Here is a 20,057-nt window from a genome sequence, read left to right on the forward strand (position 1 = left end):
AAGGAAAGCCGCTGATTTGGGGGCTCTGGCTCACTCAGGCCGGGGGGAGGGAGGGGCACAGAGTGCGGGGCGAGCCTGCGGCAGCAGAGGCTGGCGTGACGTTGCACCAGCCTGAGGCGCGCCGTGCGTTCTCCCGGGGAAGTTGTTCCTGGATCCCAGGACCCTGGCAGTGGCGGGCTGCACAGACTCCCCGGAAGGGGGGTGTGGATAGTGACCTGTGCTTGCACACAGGCTTTTTGATGGCGGCAGCAGCAGTCTTAGCGTCTCCTGCCAGTCTCTGGGGTCCGCGCTTTTAGCCGCGGCTCGTGCCCGTCTCTGGAGCTCCTTTAAGCAGCGCTCTTAATCCCCTCTCCTCGCGCACCAGGAAACAAAGAGGGAAGAAAAAGTCTCTTGCCTCTTCGGCAGCTCCAGACCTTTTCCTGGACTTCCTCTTGGCTAGCTGTGGTGCACTAACCCCTTCAGGCTCTGTTCACGTCGCCAACCCCAGTCCTCTGCCGGCGCTCGGACCAAAGCCCGAGCCTCAGCTCCCAGCCCCGCCCGCCCCGGCGGGTGAGCAGACAAGCCTCTCGGGCTGGTGAGTGCCGGTCGGCACCGATCCTCTGTGTGGGAATCTCTCCGCTTTGCCCTCCGCACCCCTTTTGCTGTGCCCTCCTCTGTGGCCCCGAAGCTTTCCCCCCTCCGCCACCCACAGTCTCCGCCCGTGAAGGGGCTCCTAGTGTGTGGAAACCTTTCCTCCTTCACAGCTCCTTCCCACTGGTGCAGGTCCCGTCCCTATTCTCTTGTCTCTGTTTTTTCTTTTTTTCTTTTGCCTTTCCCAGGTACGTGGGGAGTTTCTTGCCTTTTGGGAAGTCTGAGGTCTTCTGACAGCATTCAGTAGGTGTTCTGTAGGAGTTGTTCCACGTGTAGATGTATTTCTGGTGTATCTGTGGGGAGGAAGGTGATCTCTGCGTCTTACTCTTCCGCCATCTTCCCCTCGTCCAGCACTGTGTTTTTAAAATTTTCAAATAGGCAAGGATTTTTTAAAGTATCTTTTTTTATTAACTTCTAATTTAATTGCATCTTGGTCGCATATAATAATCTGTAAGTTATCTATTATTTAAAATTTGTTGAGGCTTTCTTTATGATCTAGTACTAGTACATGATTTTTAAAAAAATCCTTCAATGTGTGCTTGAGAAAAAATGTGAGTATACTCTACTAGTTGTGTGCAGAGCTCAAACTTATTCATTGTGTGGTTTGGGTTGCCTAGATCCTTGTCGATTTTTTTTTTTTTTTTTTGGTTCACTTGACCAATCAATATTTGAGAAGCAGCATTAGAAGAAACTCCTTAGATTTTAATTTGCCAGTTCTGAGGATTTGGAGAGGTCCTGAACCACTGTCAAAATTAATCCCCACCCATTTTTCTCAGCTCTTCGCCAGCACAGGGTTTCTGCCCTGCCCGGAATTTGCTCCCAGGGAAATCTGGACCAGAGGTCTGAGTCCTAGCAGGTGTATGGGAAGCATTGTTGTCTCAAGATTTGGGAAGGGGAGAAGCAATAGAAGAAATCTGAGTTTCCTTTTCTGTTTTCTGTTCCCACACCCACCACAGGGGTGTCTCATAGTTTCCCCTTTCCTTGGTGGTTTTCTTACTTGGTCCATTTGAGATTGATCTTGGATAATTGGGAGCCAGCCACTATGCTAGTTCAGTATCTTGATAGAGCCCAAACTGGAACACTATACCTTTATATATGTGTGTCACCTGTAAAATCCTAGAAATGGAATAGCTTGAACACCTCTTCCCACATTAAACCTGTGCTGCCTCTTATATTTTCTTTTTCTTTTTTCTTTTTTTTTCTTTTTTTTTGGTGTGTGGCACTACCAACATCCAATCACATAAACCAGAGCAGTGTTTCTTCAAACCTGTGGGTGGGATAATAGAAAATATTTGGGGTTTAACACAAAATAAGGGTAAGTATTATTTTGTGAAACTTTTCTTTCATTGGTATGTGTACATGTACAAATACTCATAAATACGTGTACTGGGCTGTGCTGGAGAATGTACTAATGTGAATTGTAGTCAAAAAGGTTGAAAAATACTGGACTAGATAACTAGGAATCATTTTTGACCCATCCTTCTGCCTTACCTCCTACAGCCATTGAATTACTAAATCGTCTGATTCTCCTTCCTCAGTATTTCTCAAATTCATTCCATCTTCCTCTTCCCTGCTAACCACTACTCTAGTTCCAGCCCTTTCTGGATGACTGCAACCGCCTCTCCGATTCACACGCCACTTGTCATTATTCTTACCAGAACAATCTTCCTAAAATGTAAATTTTGCTTATTTAAATCATTCTGTGGTACCCCTTTGTCCACGGAGAACTTCCAAGCTTCATAACATAGCCCCTGCCTACCTCTCCAGCTTCATTTGCTCCCATTGCAGTATCGCTGGTAACACCAAACCATGTTCACTTTTCCTCACACTCCCTGAAGAGTTTTATTTCATTCTTTCACTTTTGCCTGATATGGGAAGGGAGGATCCTTTACTCCTACCCCTTTTACCTGGTGAACTTCAGCTTATTCATTCTCACTTTGCACAGGAAGTCTTACACCCCTACCTCCCCTGTGCCTGGTGTCCCTCCTCTGTATTTCCAGAATATTCTGAGCATCTCTCATTACACAGCCAGGTGGTTTTAAAATCATTTGTTTAGGTTAGTGTTCACTTCTTTTATGGAAAGAGCTGGTCATATGCATTTTGGTGCTTAAAACAATGTCTGGCTCCTATTGGGTGTTCAAATGGCTGAATGGCTGAATGAAGATCTAGAAAGTTAAAGTGCCTTTTTCATTCATGTTGCTCATAGGTGACAAAATTGAGACTAGAAAACTGTAACATCTATATTTTTGATCACTCTGCTACAGTTACTATTGATGACTGTACTAACTGTGTCTTTTATTGCTCATGCTACAGACCAATACTACTTCTAGTACATTGTGTAAAACTGACGAGTACAACATTTGTTGTGTAATGCTGAATAAGTCACTTTAAGCTAGTTTGCTAACGATTAAGATGATTAAATTATCCTTTGTAAATAATCAAGTTTTTGCGTACCGTACCTATGGGAGCCTGTTTCTGGTACATGAATAGTTTTGTATGAAATTTAATATTCACAAAGAGGTTAAGACAGTGCAAGTAGATTTAAAAGTAATTTAGAAAAATAAAAATGGTCTTTTAATGACTATATTTTGAGAGGTCAGCTAAAATTTAAAAAATAATGTAAGACACACTGTGTAAAAGATTCTGTGAGCTTTAGTTTAAAATGCCTAAAGATGGAAATGGTGAAATTTGAAAATTTTACATTGTAGGAGTAGCTCAGTAAACGTTTCAATCAAATTTGTAGATGCAAATTCTGACATATAGTGATTCTTGGGCCTTCAGGTGCTTCCATTTTCTGTAGCATATTGCAGAAATCAGTCAGGGTTTAGAAACTAAGACCTAGGCATCAATTTATGGAAAGATAGAGAAACATATTCCTATCTGGGTGTATTTCCAAGTTTAGAAGTTTTAAAGACGCAGAAGTTTTTTAAAAGTGAAGCATCAGAAAAAGAAAAGGCTCAAAGCTGAAATATTCCTTAATATCATCCAGTATGCTGTGTGTATGTATGAGAATTTCCCCAATTGTTTCCAAAATGTACTTTTACAGTTGATATGTTAAAACAGGATCCAACAATGTCCACACATCATTTGGTTGGTATGTCCTGAGTCTTTCTTTATCTATAACAGTTTCCTCTCCCTTTCTTCCCCCCATGCCTTTTATGTATTTATTTTAAAAAAGTTTTTTGTCCTGCTCATTTTCTTATTATGTCGCAAAGTCAGTAAGAGTTGGAACATATTATTTTAGCAATAAAAATCGTTCCTGACTCCCAATAGACAATTAATGTTTGCTGAATAATGTCAATAATACTCAAGGTCTGTGTTTTGTTCCTGCAGGTTGATCCGAAAGACTACATGTTCAGTGGACTGAAGGATGAAACAGTAGGTCGCTTACCTGGGAAAGTGGCAGGACAACAGTTTCTCATTCAAGACTGTGAGAACTGTAACATCTATATTTTTGATCACTCTGCTACAGTTACTATTGATGACTGTACTAACTGTGTCATTTTTCTGGGACCGGTGAAAGGCAGTGTGTTTTTCCGGAATTGCAGAGATTGCAAGTGTGCATTAGCCTGCCAACAGTTTCGTGTGCGGGATTGTAGAAAGCTGGAAGTCTTTTTGTGCTGTGCCACTCAGCCCATTATTGAGTCTTCCACGAATATCAAGTTTGGCTGTTTTCAATGGTACTACCCTGAATTAGCTTTCCAGTTCAAAGATGCAGGGCTCAGTATCTTCAATAATACCTGGAGTAACATTCATGACTTTACACCTGTGTCAGGAGAACTCAATTGGAGCCTTCTTCCAGAAGATGCTGTCATTCAGGACCATGTTCCTCTACCTACTACCGAAGAGCTCAAAGCTGTCCGCCTTTCCACAGAAGCCAGTAGAAGTATCGTTCCAGTGTCCCGGGGTCAGAGACAGAAGAACAGTGATGAGTCATGCTTAGTGGTATTATTTGCTGGTGATTATACTATCGCAAATGCCAGGAAACTAATTGATGAGGTAAGGAGAAGAGAGAGAAGAGAAACAGACATACACCTACATAGAAACACACCACTTTCTGGAGAGCGTCCATTCTTTTCAAATTGGCTATTAGAAATACAGGCAATCCTTAAATTATAGTCCTCTGCCCCCTACAGATTTATCTGCAAGCTAGTTGCTTAGGCCTTAAATACTTTCCCAAAGAAACTTTTTAAAAACAATTCAATTCAGGAAGCATCTGTTAAGCACTCATTATGTGCAGGTTACTCTGTCACCATCTTTCATTGATTATAGGATGCACCTTTGTTTTCCACAGTTTTGCTTCTCTGAAATGCATCTTACAATTGATGGCAGTTTAGAGGTGATGAAATATACGCTGGGAGTGGAGATAAATAGACAAAATTCTCTACCCTCAAAGAACTTCCATTCTTTATCATAACTGATTTCCATGGGAGCTCACAAAAGTAGTACTGCAAAGTAAAGCATGACCTTTTATAATTATTTAGTGGGGAAATTTATTTGGAGTTTTTAACTGTTTAAGGTGTGGGAAAGGCATTTAGGCATACAACTTTTGGAGCCCGTTTTGACTGAGAGCAACCTCCACATTACTTTCCTTTGCCCTATTGCCATGAAGAGGAAGTTGGTGTGAAACAATGAGGTGGCAGCTGCGACAGCAGAGATTGTGGACTCATGAGCAGGGGCTTTTAGTGCTTTCAGGAGTAGAGAAGGGTTCTTTGGGTAGCAGCTTTCACTTGGAAAATAAATGGGGATGTGGAGGTTAGGGGCTCCAGAAGCAGCAGTTCCTCCATTGGGGAGGCAGCAGTAGGATGTATTGATTAGTCATTAATCAGGCTTTCTTCAGAAAGAGTCTGTTTGAATTTAAAAATCAAACTTCCAGAAATGGAGAGGTGAATGGAAAACTCTCTTTGAATGGATTTTTTTTTAAGTTGTAGCACTTCTGTCGAAAGGAACGGTTTTAGAAAAAAAAAAAAAACTAGAAAAATGACCACCTCTCTGTAGCTTATACATTCTACAATGTAGAAAACCCATGTCTGAAATCCACAAAGTATATCTGAGGTCCAGTTTTAAAAACAACAGAAGCCAAGTATAATCTTAAGACTTTGATATTTTCTTTCTTGATTATGCCAATCTGATAAAAATGTGCTATGGATCTGGTGAGATATAGAAAAAGTGCTCTGGCCTTTGAGCTATCTAATCAGATGTTAATCCAACATCTGAGAGGTAAACATTTTCATTATACTGTATGGTGATTTTTTTAAAAATCTACATACAGTTTTCAAGAGAGGTAATTATTCAGGTTAAACTCCTTTTTGGTAGATAATGAGGAGAGGACATAAAGAATGTACAGTACGTTTAAAGAAAAAAGCCATCAAAACAAACACTGTCATTCTTCATGAGTCATCAGATGTCCTTAACCTTTTAACTTTTGATATCTGTTGTACGAAATGGCACCGTTGTGTGCACTTTTTGCAATATGACCAGGAAGAGTGATGTTCTTTAGATGTCCTTCTGGATTACAAAATAATTTAAATAAAAATCCAACAATAACAGTAACAAAAATGATGACAATAATAATAGCTAACAGTTAATATAGTGTTTATTATACGTCAGGTGACTGTTATACAGTATTTAAGTGAATTAACTCACTTAATTCAGGAATAACCTATGAAATAGGTGCCATTGTTTCTCTTTATACAGATAAGAAAAATGAGCCACAGAGAAGGTAAGTAACTTGCAAAAGGTCACTTGCTGGTAAGTAGCAGAGCCATGATTTAAATCCAGGCAGTTTGGCTTTGTAGGCCATAGTCTTAACCCTTAAGCATGATGCTATTATGCTGCCTCAGTGGTAAAGGAAAGTTGATAAATGCCTGGTGGAGCTGGAATGTGACTGAAAGTGTGTGGAGGCAAGGCAGATACTACCCTCCAGCCTAGAAGGAAAAACCCTGGGACTTTTTGGCTAGAGTTATCCTGACTAATTCTGAAATCACAGAATTAAGAGAACAAAAAGAAGAAAATGCTAAGTACATGTGAAGAGGGTATCACAGCGTGCTGAAAGACCGGTAAGTTACATATCAAGAGAGCGATTACATATTTTTTAAAAAATGAAGCTCAAGTTCCCTGGAAAATATGTGTAGAAGCTAGTTAATGCTGAGACAGGAAAAAATGAAACTTGAGTCTTTTCTCGTATCATAACACAAATGTCTTAGAACAGCTTAGACTGGAACTGTGATTGCCAACTCTGGTTTTGTTAAACCCTAGGAGTAGCACAGAATTTTGTTTCATAGTGTTTTCATAAATTAAACATATCATAATGATTTTTTAAGGTAGGAAGTGTAAAACTTGAGAGAGTAGGAAGTCCAGAAAAACTGGGTAAACCAGAAAGTACATTCCATAGGAGTCAAGAGAAGTTACTAGGCCTCGGTTTTCTTACCTAAAGATCAGATTTCTTGCTGCCTCTTAACTATATCACAGATAAGCACAGGATAAATTAAAGTATTTGGAATTGTTTGGAAGTATTGTATAACTTAAAGTTGTATAACTTATTGTATATTAACATATACGTGTATACATGTATATGTATATATACATGTATATTAATATATAACTTATTGTATATTAAAGTTGGGTAGTTACCTCTATTTTCAAGTCTTTAAAAGTAGGGGCTTCCGTGGTGGCGCAGTGGTTGGGAGTCCGCCTGCTGATGCAGGGGACACGCGTTCATGCCCTGGTCCGGGAAGGTCTCACATGCTGCGGGGCAGCTGGGCCCGTGAGCCATGGCCGCTGGGCCTGCGCGTCTGGAGCCTGTGCTCCGCAACGGGAGAGGCCACAGCAGGTAGAGGCCCGCGTACCGCAAAAAAAAAAAAAAAAAAAAAAAAAGCTTAAAAGTAGAAGAATTTTCATGAAAAAGAGTCTCTTCACATGTCTGCAGTGAAATATCAAAGTAAATATACTAGTTTCATAGTTCATTGTTTTTAGGTAACAGTGTTTTGAATTAATCATCTTACTTTTGTCAGTTTATGTGTCTGACTATAAAATGAGAGGTATTGAGCAGTCTAGAGAATTAGAAACAGATGTGGGATTGTTTCTGATAATTTAAGTAACTTTGCAGTCATTATCTGGCAGTGATGTTTATGTAATTTTCTGCTACATTTTTATGGATGTTTCTCTTTTTCTGAGGCAGCATTGAGGGCTCTGGAAAAGGATTTGAGTTTGAATCCAATTTGATGAAATGGTATGGAATAACGTAGCCATAGAATGAAATACTATCAACCATTAAAACTGATTTTATAGTAGAATAGTTGGAAAATGTTCACAACCAAGTAAGTGAAAATTTGTAGAATATTACGTATCTGATTTTTTTTAAAGTAGATAAGTCTGGAGAGTTATATATACTAAAATGTTGACAGTTGTGGTTCTTTTTAGGAAGTGGATTAAGAGCAGGGTTTTCTTTTCTTGTTCGTAGCTCTATGGATTTTACATAAAACATGTATTATTTCTGTAATGGGGGAAAACGAAAACCGGAAGGGTAAAAGGAAGTATGCCAGGACTTCCCTGGTGGTCCAGTGGTTAGGACTCCGTGCTTCCACTGCAGGGGCCACGAGTTCCATCCCTGGTTAGGGGAACTAAGACTAAGATCCCACAAGCCACACAGCGTGGCCAAAAAAAAGGAAGTATACCTATATAGCAGTGGTATCTTTGAGTGGTAGCACTTTGATATTTCTTTGTTTCTGTTTTTTATTTTTTAAATGTTTTAAAAATATAAATGTTCTGTATTGAGCCTATTTGTTACTTTTATAATTAAAAACTCAATAGGCTTTAATTGGTTGAATCGATTTGCATTTTTAAAAAATACTTTCATAATTATTTAAAAAATTAATGTATACTCATTGTAGAGAGCTGTAGAAATAAAGAAGAGTAGAAATAAGTTTAAAAATCATCCATAATGTGCTGTACCTTGAATTGTCTTTGTAGGAATAATTTTAATTTATTTAGTCTGTAATCAGTTTAATTGGGTTCAAGTCACAGCTCTGTCCCTTAATAGTTGTGTGACCATGGGCAGATTTCTTAACCACTCTGTGCTTTAGTTTCTCATCTGTAAAATGAGAGTGATAATAATACCTGCCTCATGAGAGGTTAAACGTGTTTTACATGTAGAACACATAAAACTGCCTGGCATATAGTAAGTACTCCATAAATGTATTCTAGCGTTATTGTGCTATACTATATAAATTTGAATCATGCTTTTTAAAATTAACAGTATTATATAAGCTTTCCCCCTTTTATCATTTGTTATATTTAACAAACTATGGTATTTTATCTTGTGAATGTACCATACTTTAGTTAATGATTCTCCTCTCACTGGACAGTATCACCAAACTAAAGCTTCTGTTAGTTTCAGTCAACAAAATTTTTTTAATAAAGTTTAAAATTTTTAGGGCTAATTTATATTTATTTGACCCTTAATTGTAACAGTAGGCAGTACTAATTCTTTTTTTTTTAAACATCTTTATTGGAGTGGCAGTACTAATTCTTAATCAGAACCACCCATCTGGAAGAAAGAATCTTGTGTATGTGAAAACTTGTTTATAGCAAACACCCTGAATTAATTACAGTTATAACTAAAACAAAAATCAGAGCACTGTGTTACATTTTATACAGAAAAGTTGTAGAATAGGAAAATACTGTTTTAGTCTCAGGTCATTTTAAAATGTAAATGAAATTTTATTTCCCACAGCTGGTTGGTAAAGGCTTTTTCCTGGTTCAGACAAAGGAGGTATCAATGAAAGCTGAAGATGCTCAAAGGGTTTTTCGGGAAAAAGCACCTGACTTCCTTCCTCTTCTGAACAAAGGTACCTTCTGGATGATTGGTATACTTTTGTGGTTTTTCCCTTGACCTGCTGATTTGATTTACTCTTGCCTTTAGTATTTCTCTTACATTGTCTTCTCTTTGTCATTTGTTTTATGCTTTTCCTATTACTATTCAGAAATGTCAAAATTTCACATCATTCGAAAAGCCATATGTAATCACCTAGAAATTAGGCATTAGGGTTTTTTTTCCCTGTTCTGTCACCTTCGTTCTTGAAAGTCACATTTTATTATTTTAAATTATTTTATTATTATTATTGTACTATAGTGGGTGACCATTTCCTTCTCCCTGCCCAGAGTTACAAAGCACTTGATAAGGATTCTTTCTGCCTTCAGTGTGCTTTGACCATACTGGAAAAGGAATAAGAAATATAAATAAAACTGTATACTATTCTGTGTATTTAACATGATCTGATTAAGTTGTCAGATACCGGAAATATGTCTACAAACAGAGGAACTAGAGTTCCTGTGCCCTCCTGAAGTGTTGCTATTTGCCTCTATGTATTCTAGAAGACAGAGTACCGTTCATCTATTAGGACAGGGACATTTTTTGCTCTAGGCTCATCAGGCTTTTCTTGACTGGCCTGAGCAAATATATATGGTAATGGGTAATGCTGATTGGATATACCCTAGAAAGAAGGCACATCTGCATTTACATGCTCTTTATGTATAAATAAGTTGTAATAAACTGCAAAAACCTGTATGAAAATATTGGAGGATTGTTAGGATAACTTTAATAACTAATGCTGGGTGCGATTTGGCCCTTAAGTAGTAATACAGTATTTCATATACCTTAGTGGTTATTCTAGTAGTACTAAGGACTGGCTCCAACCAGTGCATGAATCTATCCCAGATCATATATAGGAAATTATGACCTGGCTCCTTTGATGCAGCCATTTTGATATGGGAAAATTTGATGAAACCTTGGAAACAAATCTTTAAACTCTCAGCAGCTTTCAGAAACTGAATTAAGTAATAAGTGTGTGTAATAGACATCCTAAAGTGTGAGGATTAGGGATGAAGTGAGCATATGAGTAGGCCTAAATTAATGATTTATATACTTGTGTGATGTTAGTGAAGCGGTTTCACAGAATTGCTCCAACCCAGCCATAATATGTGTTTAAGTCACATAACATTCCACATGGAAGAAATAAAATGTTCTGTTCCTGAAAAAAGTAGAACCAAAACCAATGGACAGATGTTATAGGAATTTCAGCAAATAAATATCATATAAACAGCTTTTAAAACCAGAGATGTCCATAGGAAGTGGTCAAAGACTAATGAAGTTATGTCAAAAGGTCACAGGAGCCAGCTTGAAGGAGTCTCAAGAAGTGTCCACTGGCCAAATTTGGGTCAATTTGAGCATCAAAAACAATAATGAAGGGAATTGATTAAACAACAATAGAAATCCATGCATCCATAGTGATAATAAAAAAGAGGGGAGAGGAAATTGGCACTGAACTATGGACCAGCGTGCCCAGCCAGCTTGGAATCTACCTAACTATATGGTCTACACGGATATCATGAATGACTGCTAGACATTCCCATGATCTAGAAGCTTCCTATCCTCTATTAAGAGAGGCACTCTTCCATTAGCTTGAAATGACCCTTTCTCCAGGACCCCAAATTGGCTCACAGTAATAATCAGTTTCTCATCTAAGTAGTCACAGATCTTGTTTAAAATTTGTTTTTATAATCTGAGAAATATCTCCATAAAACTCATCAGCCCATGCTTTTTATCTAATTTGAAAAATCAACAGTATTGAATGTATTCAGTTAATAAATGTGTATTAAGCACCAATAAAAGGGGGGGCGGGGGGAGAGGGAATAAGGAAAGCTCTTCTGCTCTTTATAGAATACTCTGAGCTAATAAACGTAGAAGGAATGATAGACTTCAGAAATCACCATTTTCTATCCCCTGTTGTAATAATTAATTCAGACAAAGGTTATCAGTGGATGCTAAAACTATTGGGGTAAAAGTTGATAAAAAGTAGGATACTTATACATTCTAATTCAAATGGGAAGTATACCTTTAGAGCAGAGATTTGATGATCATCACACTAACCCAGTGATCAAACTTAGCATCACTGATGGCAGGGCAGCCTGACATTGTATTTCTCCTAATGTGATGCAATGAGAAATACACATCATCATCTATGAAGTATTCTTGCCAAAAATATTTTACCTGAATCTGATCGAGCCAAGACTTAATTTCTGGTTTATAGGAAAGAAAGGAAATCTGGAGACATGTTAAATGACACCATGAGGAAACTGAAACAAATCAAAAATAGAAGACATTTTACAAGATAACTGGCTAGGACTCTTCAGACAATGTCCTGGAAGACAAAAACAATGGGGGACTGTTCTGGATTAAAAGAAACCTAACAATTAAATGCAAGGAGTGAACCTTAATTGGATTTTGGATTAGGGTGGGGTGAACTATAAAGCTGTAGAAGTCATTTTGGGGACAACTGGGGAAGTTTGAGGATGATATTTTGGAATTATTGTTGTATCCTTAAGTATGATAGTGGTACTGTGGTTACATAGGAGATGCATGCTGAAGTGTTATGATGTCTGCTATTTTCAAGTGGCTCTGCAAAACAAAAAAGTGTGTGTGTTTGTGCATGTCTGTGTGTGCATGTGTGTATATGTGTATAGTGTGTGGCAAAGCAAATGTGGCCAAATGTTAACATTTGCTGGGTGTAAGTGAAGAGCAAATGGATGTTTGTTATTCTTTCAACTTTTCTACAATGTTTGGAATTTTGCAAAAGAAAAGTTGGGGGAAAATTTTAAGCTGCCCAATAGTGCATTGATTGATGTAGAATAATGAGCAGGCTGTCTGTGGAGATATTCCAGCAGGTGTTGGATGGATTGGGTCCTTATGTAAAAGTGGCCATCAGTCATTCTGAGGAGAGTTTCTCAGCTTCAGCACTGTTGACATTTTAGATAATTCTTTGCTGTGGTGGGCTGTCTTGTACATTATAGGATGTTTAGCAGCATCTCTGGCCTCTACTGACTAGGTACCAATAGCACACTGCCCCAGTTATGGCAACCAAAAATGTTTCCAGACATTGCCAAATGCTCCGTGAGGGACAAAATTGCTCCCAGTTGCAAACCACTGTTCTTAGCAGGGGGATGGACTTATTCTTTTGAAAATTCACTTTTATTTCAAATAGCTTATACTTTAGAGTCTCTTAAGTTTTCCTCTTCAGTTAAAGTAGTCATAATTATTTCAATTAATGAAGCTATTTGACAGCCAAATGAGAGAATTCGTTGTGTTTTTCATCTTGAGAATCTTCCAAATCTGACTGATTCTCAGAACTGTCTGGGGTGCTGTTAAAGATTTAAATTTCCACCTCCCACCCCAGAAAGACTGATTCAAATATCTCTGAGATATTCCCTTAGAATCTGCATTTTTAAAAGTTCCCCAGATGGTTCTGATGATTAGTCAGATTTGGGTTCCTTTGTTTTAAAGGGTCATTCATTTATTTATTCAACAAACATAGATGAGATCTGAGAAGTAGTAAAGGAGGAATCAGGTTATATAGGGCCTTGTAGGCCACTGTAGAGACTGTGGCTTCTAGTTTGAGTGAGATGAGAATCTACTAGACATTTTTGTTTTAAAATAAACTCTTTATATTGGAATAATTTTAGATTTTCAGAAAAATTGCAAAGGTAGTACAGAGAGTTTTGAAACTCACCTTCCTCTTATGTTAACATAAGCATGATACATTTGTTGAAACTAAGGAATTTACATGGGTAAAATACTATTTACTCAAACTATAAACTTTATTCAAATTTCACCGGGTTTTTTTCACTTATGTCCTTTTTCTGTTCCAGAATTTAATCCAAGATCCCACATTGCATTTAGTCATCATATCTCCTTAATCTCTTCTAATCTGTGACAGTTCCTTAGTCTTTCCTTGTTTTTCATAACCTTGAAATATTCGAGCAGTATTGGTAAGTTATTTTGTAGAATGTCCCTCAGTTTGCGTTTGCCTGGTGTTTTCTCTGGTTAGACTGGGGTTATGGGTTTTGGAGAAGAGGTGAAGTGCCCTTCTCATCACGTCACATCACATCACATCATAGGGCACATGATAGCAACATGACTTAATGCTGGTGATGTTGACCTTAGTGACTTGGTTCAGGTGGTATCTGCCAGGTTTCTTGAACACTGTAAATTTCCTTTTTTCCCCTTTCTATACTCTTTGGAAGTTCTTTCTATGATCTTTGGAAGTTGAGTCACTAAGACCAGTCTACACTCAAGGAGAGGGAATTAAGCTCCACCTCCTAGAGAGGGGAGTATCTACATACATTATTTGGAATTCTGTAAGAAAGATTTGTCCCTTCTCTCCCATTTATTTATTCAGTCATTTATGTCTATCAGTAGGGACTCATAGATATGTATTTTATTCTTTGGGTTATAGTCCAATACTATCAAATTGTTCCAGTTTAGCCTTTGGGAGCTCTTTTAGGTTAGTTCCTCTGTCTCTTTGACATGCATTTTATTTCTTTTTCTTGCATTATTATGTTAGCTAGGACTTCCACTATTATGCTATGTAGAATAGTGAGAAGAGGACATCCTTGCCCTGTTTCTGATCTCAGGGTGAAAGTGTTCAGTCTCACCATTAAGAATGATGGTAGTTGTAGATTTTTCACACATACCTTTTATTAGACTGAGGGAGTTTCATTCTATTCATGGTTTGTTGAGGGCTTTTTTTGTTTTTGGGGGTTTTCTTGGCTGTGTCAGTTCTTAGTTGCAGCACGTGGGATCTTTTCGTTGCGGTGCACAGGCTCTTCATTGCAGCACATGGGCTTCTCTCTAGTTGTGGTGTGTGGGCTCCAGAGCATGCAGGCTCAGTAGTTGCGGCATGCAGGCTCTCTAGTTTTGGCACGCAGGCTCAGTAGTTGTGGCACTCAGGCTCAGTTGCCCTGCAGCATGTGGGATCTTAGTTCCCCGACCAGGGGTTGAACCCACATCACTTGCATTGAAAGGTGGATTCTTAACTACTGGACCACCAGGGAAGTCCCTGTTGATTTTTAATCACACATGATGTTGAATTTTGTTGAATGCTTTTTCTGTATTTATTGAGATGGTCGTGTTTTTTTATTATTGAGTCATTTAATCTGGTAAGTGACTTTTGTTAATTTTGAATGTTGAACCAACCTTGCATTCCTGAGATGCACCCCGTTGATCATGATGTTTTATCCCTTTAATATATTGCTGGATTCAATTTGCTAATATTTTATTGTAGATTTTTACATCTTTGTCCATGAAGCATATTGGTTTGTGGTTTTCTTTTCTTGTAGTATCTTTCTCTGGCTTTGATATTAGTGTAATGCTGGCCTCATAAAATGAGTTGAGAAGTATCCTTCTTCTTCTGTGATCTTGGAGAGATTATAGAGAATTAGTATCATTTCTTCCTTAAATGTCTGGTAGAACTTGCCAGTGAAACCCATCTGGGCCTGAAGACTTGGGGGAAAGATTTTTAGCCATACATTTTATTTTATTTATTACATAGAGAGCTCTTTAAGATATATTTGTCTTCTTGGGTAAATTTTGATAGTTTTTGTCTTTCAGGGAATTGTTTCATTTCATCTGAGTTATCAAATTTATAGGTGTAGAGTTTATAGTATTTCCTTATTATTAATGTATGTAGGATCAGTAGTGATGTCCTTCTTATACTCCTGTTGGTGATTTGAGGCCCCTCCCTCTCCCATTAGCCTCGATAGAGGTTTATCACTTTATTGATAATTTCAAAGAAGCAGCTTTTTGTTTTATTGATTTTCTCTATTGTTTTTCTCTTTTCAGTTTCATTGGTTTCTGCTCTAATATTTATTTCCTTCCTTTCATTTGCTTTGGGTTTAATTTGCTCTTCTTTCTCTAGTTTCTTAAGGTTTAAGTTTGGGTTACTGATTTCTTCTTTTCTAATAGAGTGATACTCGTTATTCACAGTAGGTCTGTTTTATAAAGTTGCTGTGAACACTGAATCAGTGAGTACTGAATTGCTACTCCTAGGAGAAATGCAGGGCTAGGTTCCTGCAAGTCTCTGGTCACAACATTTCTTTCAACCAATCAGTATAACCTTGTTGTATGTGTGCTTTTGTTTAAAGACACCTCATTTAGATATGTTTTTGATTCATTAACATTGAACGCACAGCCAGCAGCACTGTAACTTGTGCCTGAATGAAGCTTATCTAACAGACATTTTCTTTGTAAGGCACATCACAGGTTTCCTAAGCTTGGGAACATTAGACTGTACTTGAGCACTACATTTGAAGGCCATTTTAAACGCTGATATTACCAACAAAAAGTATAAAAATGTGGCACTAGATGGACTGTGAAAAGGCCACTTGTTTACAGAATGAATGCTGAAACAAGAAAGCAGAGCATCACTTTGTTCAAATTTACCTGGAAACATGCATGTCAGGCAGCTCATATTTTTTGCCACTTTGTGTGTGTCCATGAATGACCATGAAAAGACAAGTATTGATTTTCAGTAAAATATTTTACCTATTTGGTAAAATAAATTTTACCAAGTAAGCAATTAGCAAATAAGGAATCCACAAATAATGAGGATTGGCTGTATATGTATTTTGTGTTAGAAATTTTCCTTTAAGTGCTGCTTTAGCTGCATTCTGCCAATTTTGATATGATGTATTTTCATTTAATTCAGGGTTTGGCAAAGTATGGCCTACTGTACGTTTTTTAAATGAAGTTTTATCAGAGCATAGCCACACTCATTCTTTTATTTATTATGTTTTGCTGCTATTGCACTGTAACAGCAGAGATGATTAGTTGTGACAGACATTGTATGGCTCACTAAGCCTAAAATATTTCCCATCTGGCCCTTTACAGAAAAAGTGTGCTGACCCCTGATGTAGTAGTTTCCCTTGAGACTTTTCACTTGATCCATGGATAATTTAGAAGTATAATGTTTAATTTCCAAACATTTGGGAGATTGTCCAGATGTGTTTCTATTACTGATTTCTAGATTAATGCTGTTATGGTCTGAAAACACACATTGTATGATTTCTATTTTCTTTAATAAGTTAAGGCTTGTTTTCTGGAACAGAATATAGTCTATCTTGGTGAATAATCTATGTGCAGGTGAGAAGAATATATAATCTGCTTTTCTTTGCTGAAATGTTCTATAAATGTCCACTAAGTCAGTTTGGTTGATAGCGTTATTCAGGTCATCTATATCCTTACTGATTTTCTGCCTACTTGCTCTATGAATTAGAGGAGTGTCAAAGTCTTCAACTGTAATTGTAGATTCGTCTATTTCTTTTTTCAGACTCTATCAGATTTTGCCTTGTGAATTTTGAAACTCTGTCGTTAGGTGCATACACATCTAGGATTATGTCTTCTTGAAGAATCCTTTATTATTATGTAATGTCCCTCTTTGTCTCTGATAATCTTCCTTGTTCTCAAATCTGCTTTGTCTGAAATACAGCTACTCCACCTTTTGTTTGGTTGTTAGTGTTTCATCATAAAACTTTATCCCTTTTCTTTGAACTTATCAAAGTCTGTGTATCTAAAGTGAATTTTTTGTAGACAGCATGTAGTTGGTTCTTGCTTTTCAATCCAATATGACAGTCTCTGTTTTTTTTTTTTTTTTTTGGCTGCCTTGGGTCTTCGTTGCTGCCCCCGAGCTTTCTCTAGTTGCAGTGAGCAAGCGTTACTCTTCGTTGCGGTACACGGGCTTCTCATTGCAGTGGCTTCTCTTGTTGCTGAGCATGGGCTCTAGGCATGCGGGCTTCAGTATTTGTGGCTCGCAGGCTCAGTAGTTGTGGCTTGTGGGCTCTAGAGCGCAGGCTCAGTAGTTGTGGCGCATGGGCTTAGTTGCTCCGCAGCACGTGGGATCTTCCCGGACCAGGGCTTGAACCTGTACCCCCTGCATTGGTAGGCAGATTCTTAACCACTGCACCACCAGGGAAGTCTGTGTTTAACTGGTGTGTTTGCACCATTCATATTGAAAGGGATTGATATCGTTGGATCAATATCTACCATCTTGCTAGCTGCTTTCTGTTCCATTTGTTCTTTGTTTTTTGTTACCTCTTTTTCTGTTTAATTGGGTATTTTTTAATGATTCCATTTTACCTCCCCTAGTGACTTAGTATTTATACCTCTTTTCCTAAATCTTATTTAATGGTCACCTTTGGTTTTACAGTATACATATTTAAATAATTTGAGTCCACCTTATAATAATATTATACCACATCACCTGTAGTATATAAGGACCTAATAACATCATATTCTCAAATCTTCCTTCCCATCCTTGTGTCACTATTATATATTTTACTATTACATATGCTATAAACACCTAATGCATTGTTCACATTATTACTTTAAACTGTCAGTTATTTTTAGAAAAATTAAAAATAAGAAAAATATAGACATATTACTGGAGGTTTTAGAGCATATGAATGCCATGGTCCCTTTAAAATGTAGCTTTTATCATTCTGGTTACTCTAAGGGAGAAACAGAGAGACCAGCTGGGAGGCTGTTGCTGTAACCTAATTGAGACGTGACAGTGACTTGTTCCAAGGTCATGTTAAATAACACAGAAGAGTTCATTAGATAGGATATCCAGAAATCTTTTTTGTTTACTTCGAAGTCTCACAATTTTTTCATGATAGTTCAAATATTTAGATTTAAAGCTACTGCAAGCTATTTGATAAGACAGTCACATTAAAACAGTAAAAACATGACCAGTGATCTTGTTGACCTCATAATTCAGTTTGAAATAGTCACTTGAAGTAAGCACTTTGAAGTAACTGTAGTCCTCATCATTAGATAGAGAGACAAATAGAACTGCTTAAAAAGCGCATTGTTGGTGGTGTAGTTTTTTTAAAATTTAGGGTCCACGCATGTTAATCAAAACTGATGCACTTGTCCACCTTTTTTGTTGATGTTTCTTTGTTGGCAAATTAAGTCACTTATTGGAAGCTCTTCATATCCTATTCAAAGGATAGCAACCAAGTTACATACTTGGGTAATTCTACCAAAATTGTATTTCTGAATTCTAGATTATATTGTCTTTGTAGAATACAGGAACTTTCAGTAATAAATATCTGACTTTAAAAGATATATCTACTGTATTTCTTTTAGTGATCCTGAATAAAAGCATATTCCATTCTACCTTAATTCAAACTTTCTACTCTCTGCAAAACTGGAAACCCTACATTATCAAATTTTTCTTTTTAGTTCAATATTTATTCGGTTTGAAATGCTTTCTAAACTCTTTTTTGCAAATTTCCAAATGTACTGTTTCTACTCAGAAGTAGCTTCCAATGACCCCATGTGTACCCATCCCCCAGTTTTCTCAACCTTTTGCCATACTTTAAAAAATAATCTATATATTCTCCTTTTTGCTAAACTATTTTAATCAAATTTTGATATGTCTTGTCATTTCATCCCTAAATATTTCAGTATGTGTCTTAAACAAAGTGAAATTAAAAATGAATGCTTTCTAGTAACAGTTTTATTAAGGTATATTTTATATACCATAAGATTATACCATAACAATTTGACAGCTACATAAATATTTTCTTAAGTGGGGTGTATTATCATGTCTAACATGATTAACAATGTCTTAATATCATCAACTAACTAGTTCATGTTCAAATTTCCCTAATTGTCTAAAAACATTCTTTATGTATTTTTACAGTTAATTTGATCCAGATCTAAAACTGGCCCACTCACTCACTGTATGTGGTTGTTTTGTATCTTATATCGCTCTTAACCAGAAACAGGTGTTCCCCCTCCCCTGTTTGTTTCGTGCCTTCCTCTTGTAAAAGAAATGTGGTCAGTTGTCCTGTAGTATGCATGAGTCTGTTTAATTTGTTCCTCTATAGTTCTTGTAGATTAGAAGTTAAATCAAAGCCTTGTTTACACTCAGGTTTAGTCTTTTGGGGGGAATATTTCACAGGTGGTACTATTTCCTATAATGAGAAGGCACATAATATTTGATTGTTGTTCTTCTAGTGATGACAATATTGTTAGGCTCAGGTGGTGACAGTCTTTTTATTGTAGAGTTTCCTGTCAGTCTTCCCTATGGGATGCTAAAGCCATTGATGATTGTTGCCTGATCCAGTTATTTTATTAGGAGTTTCAAAATGATCATTTTCAAATTGTGTCATTACCTCTGCATTTATTAATAGATGTTAACAGAACTTCTCGTACACTGAGCTGTTTGGCTAACTTGAAATATGCTTCATATCAGAAAAGCAGAGTAAATAAAGGAGAAATAATTAAGCATCGATTTTCAGAGTAAAAAGTCAGTGCCCTAGCAACCTATAGTGGTGTCCAGTGAATTTTGTTTGTGTCTCTTCTGAATATCATTATGAGCTCATGACTTTATATATTCAGTATGTTTCGATAACTTGCAGGCATTATTCCTTCTGATCTCACCATGTCTCATCTTTGGTCATTAGGAGCCTCTTCAAGCTGGCTCCTGTATCCTTTTGATAAAACCCTATTGGCCTTTGATAGCCTCATTGCTTTTTGGCTCAACATGATATTCGAGGTTGATCTTACACATTTCTTGCCCCAGACA

The 20,057-nt window shown here is 37.4% G+C and overlaps 1 protein-coding gene across 2 annotated transcripts in view; it reads left to right on the forward strand.

Moving 5' to 3' along the window:
* RP2 (RP2 activator of ARL3 GTPase) overlaps positions 1 to 20,057 on the forward strand; it is a 47,801-nt gene that overhangs the window by 18,065 nt on the left and 9,679 nt on the right. Inside the window, exons 2-3 of one of the 2 annotated variants that reach the window (XM_029240043.1) lie at positions 3,964 to 4,629; positions 9,365 to 9,479. In XM_029240043.1, the coding sequence (XP_029095876.1) occupies positions 3,964 to 4,629; positions 9,365 to 9,479 (781 nt within the window). Of the gene's footprint in view, positions 1 to 3,963; positions 4,630 to 6,183; positions 7,950 to 9,364; positions 9,480 to 20,057 lie in introns of those variants that run through there. The other variant, XR_003796318.1, reaches the window with a different exon arrangement.

This window comes from Monodon monoceros, unplaced genomic scaffold, assembly GCF_005190385.1.
Source record: "Monodon monoceros isolate NGI ecotype Baffin Bay Population unplaced genomic scaffold, NGI_Narwhal_1 Super_Scaffold_22, whole genome shotgun sequence".
NCBI classification, from domain to species: domain Eukaryota; kingdom Metazoa; phylum Chordata; class Mammalia; order Artiodactyla; family Monodontidae; genus Monodon; species Monodon monoceros.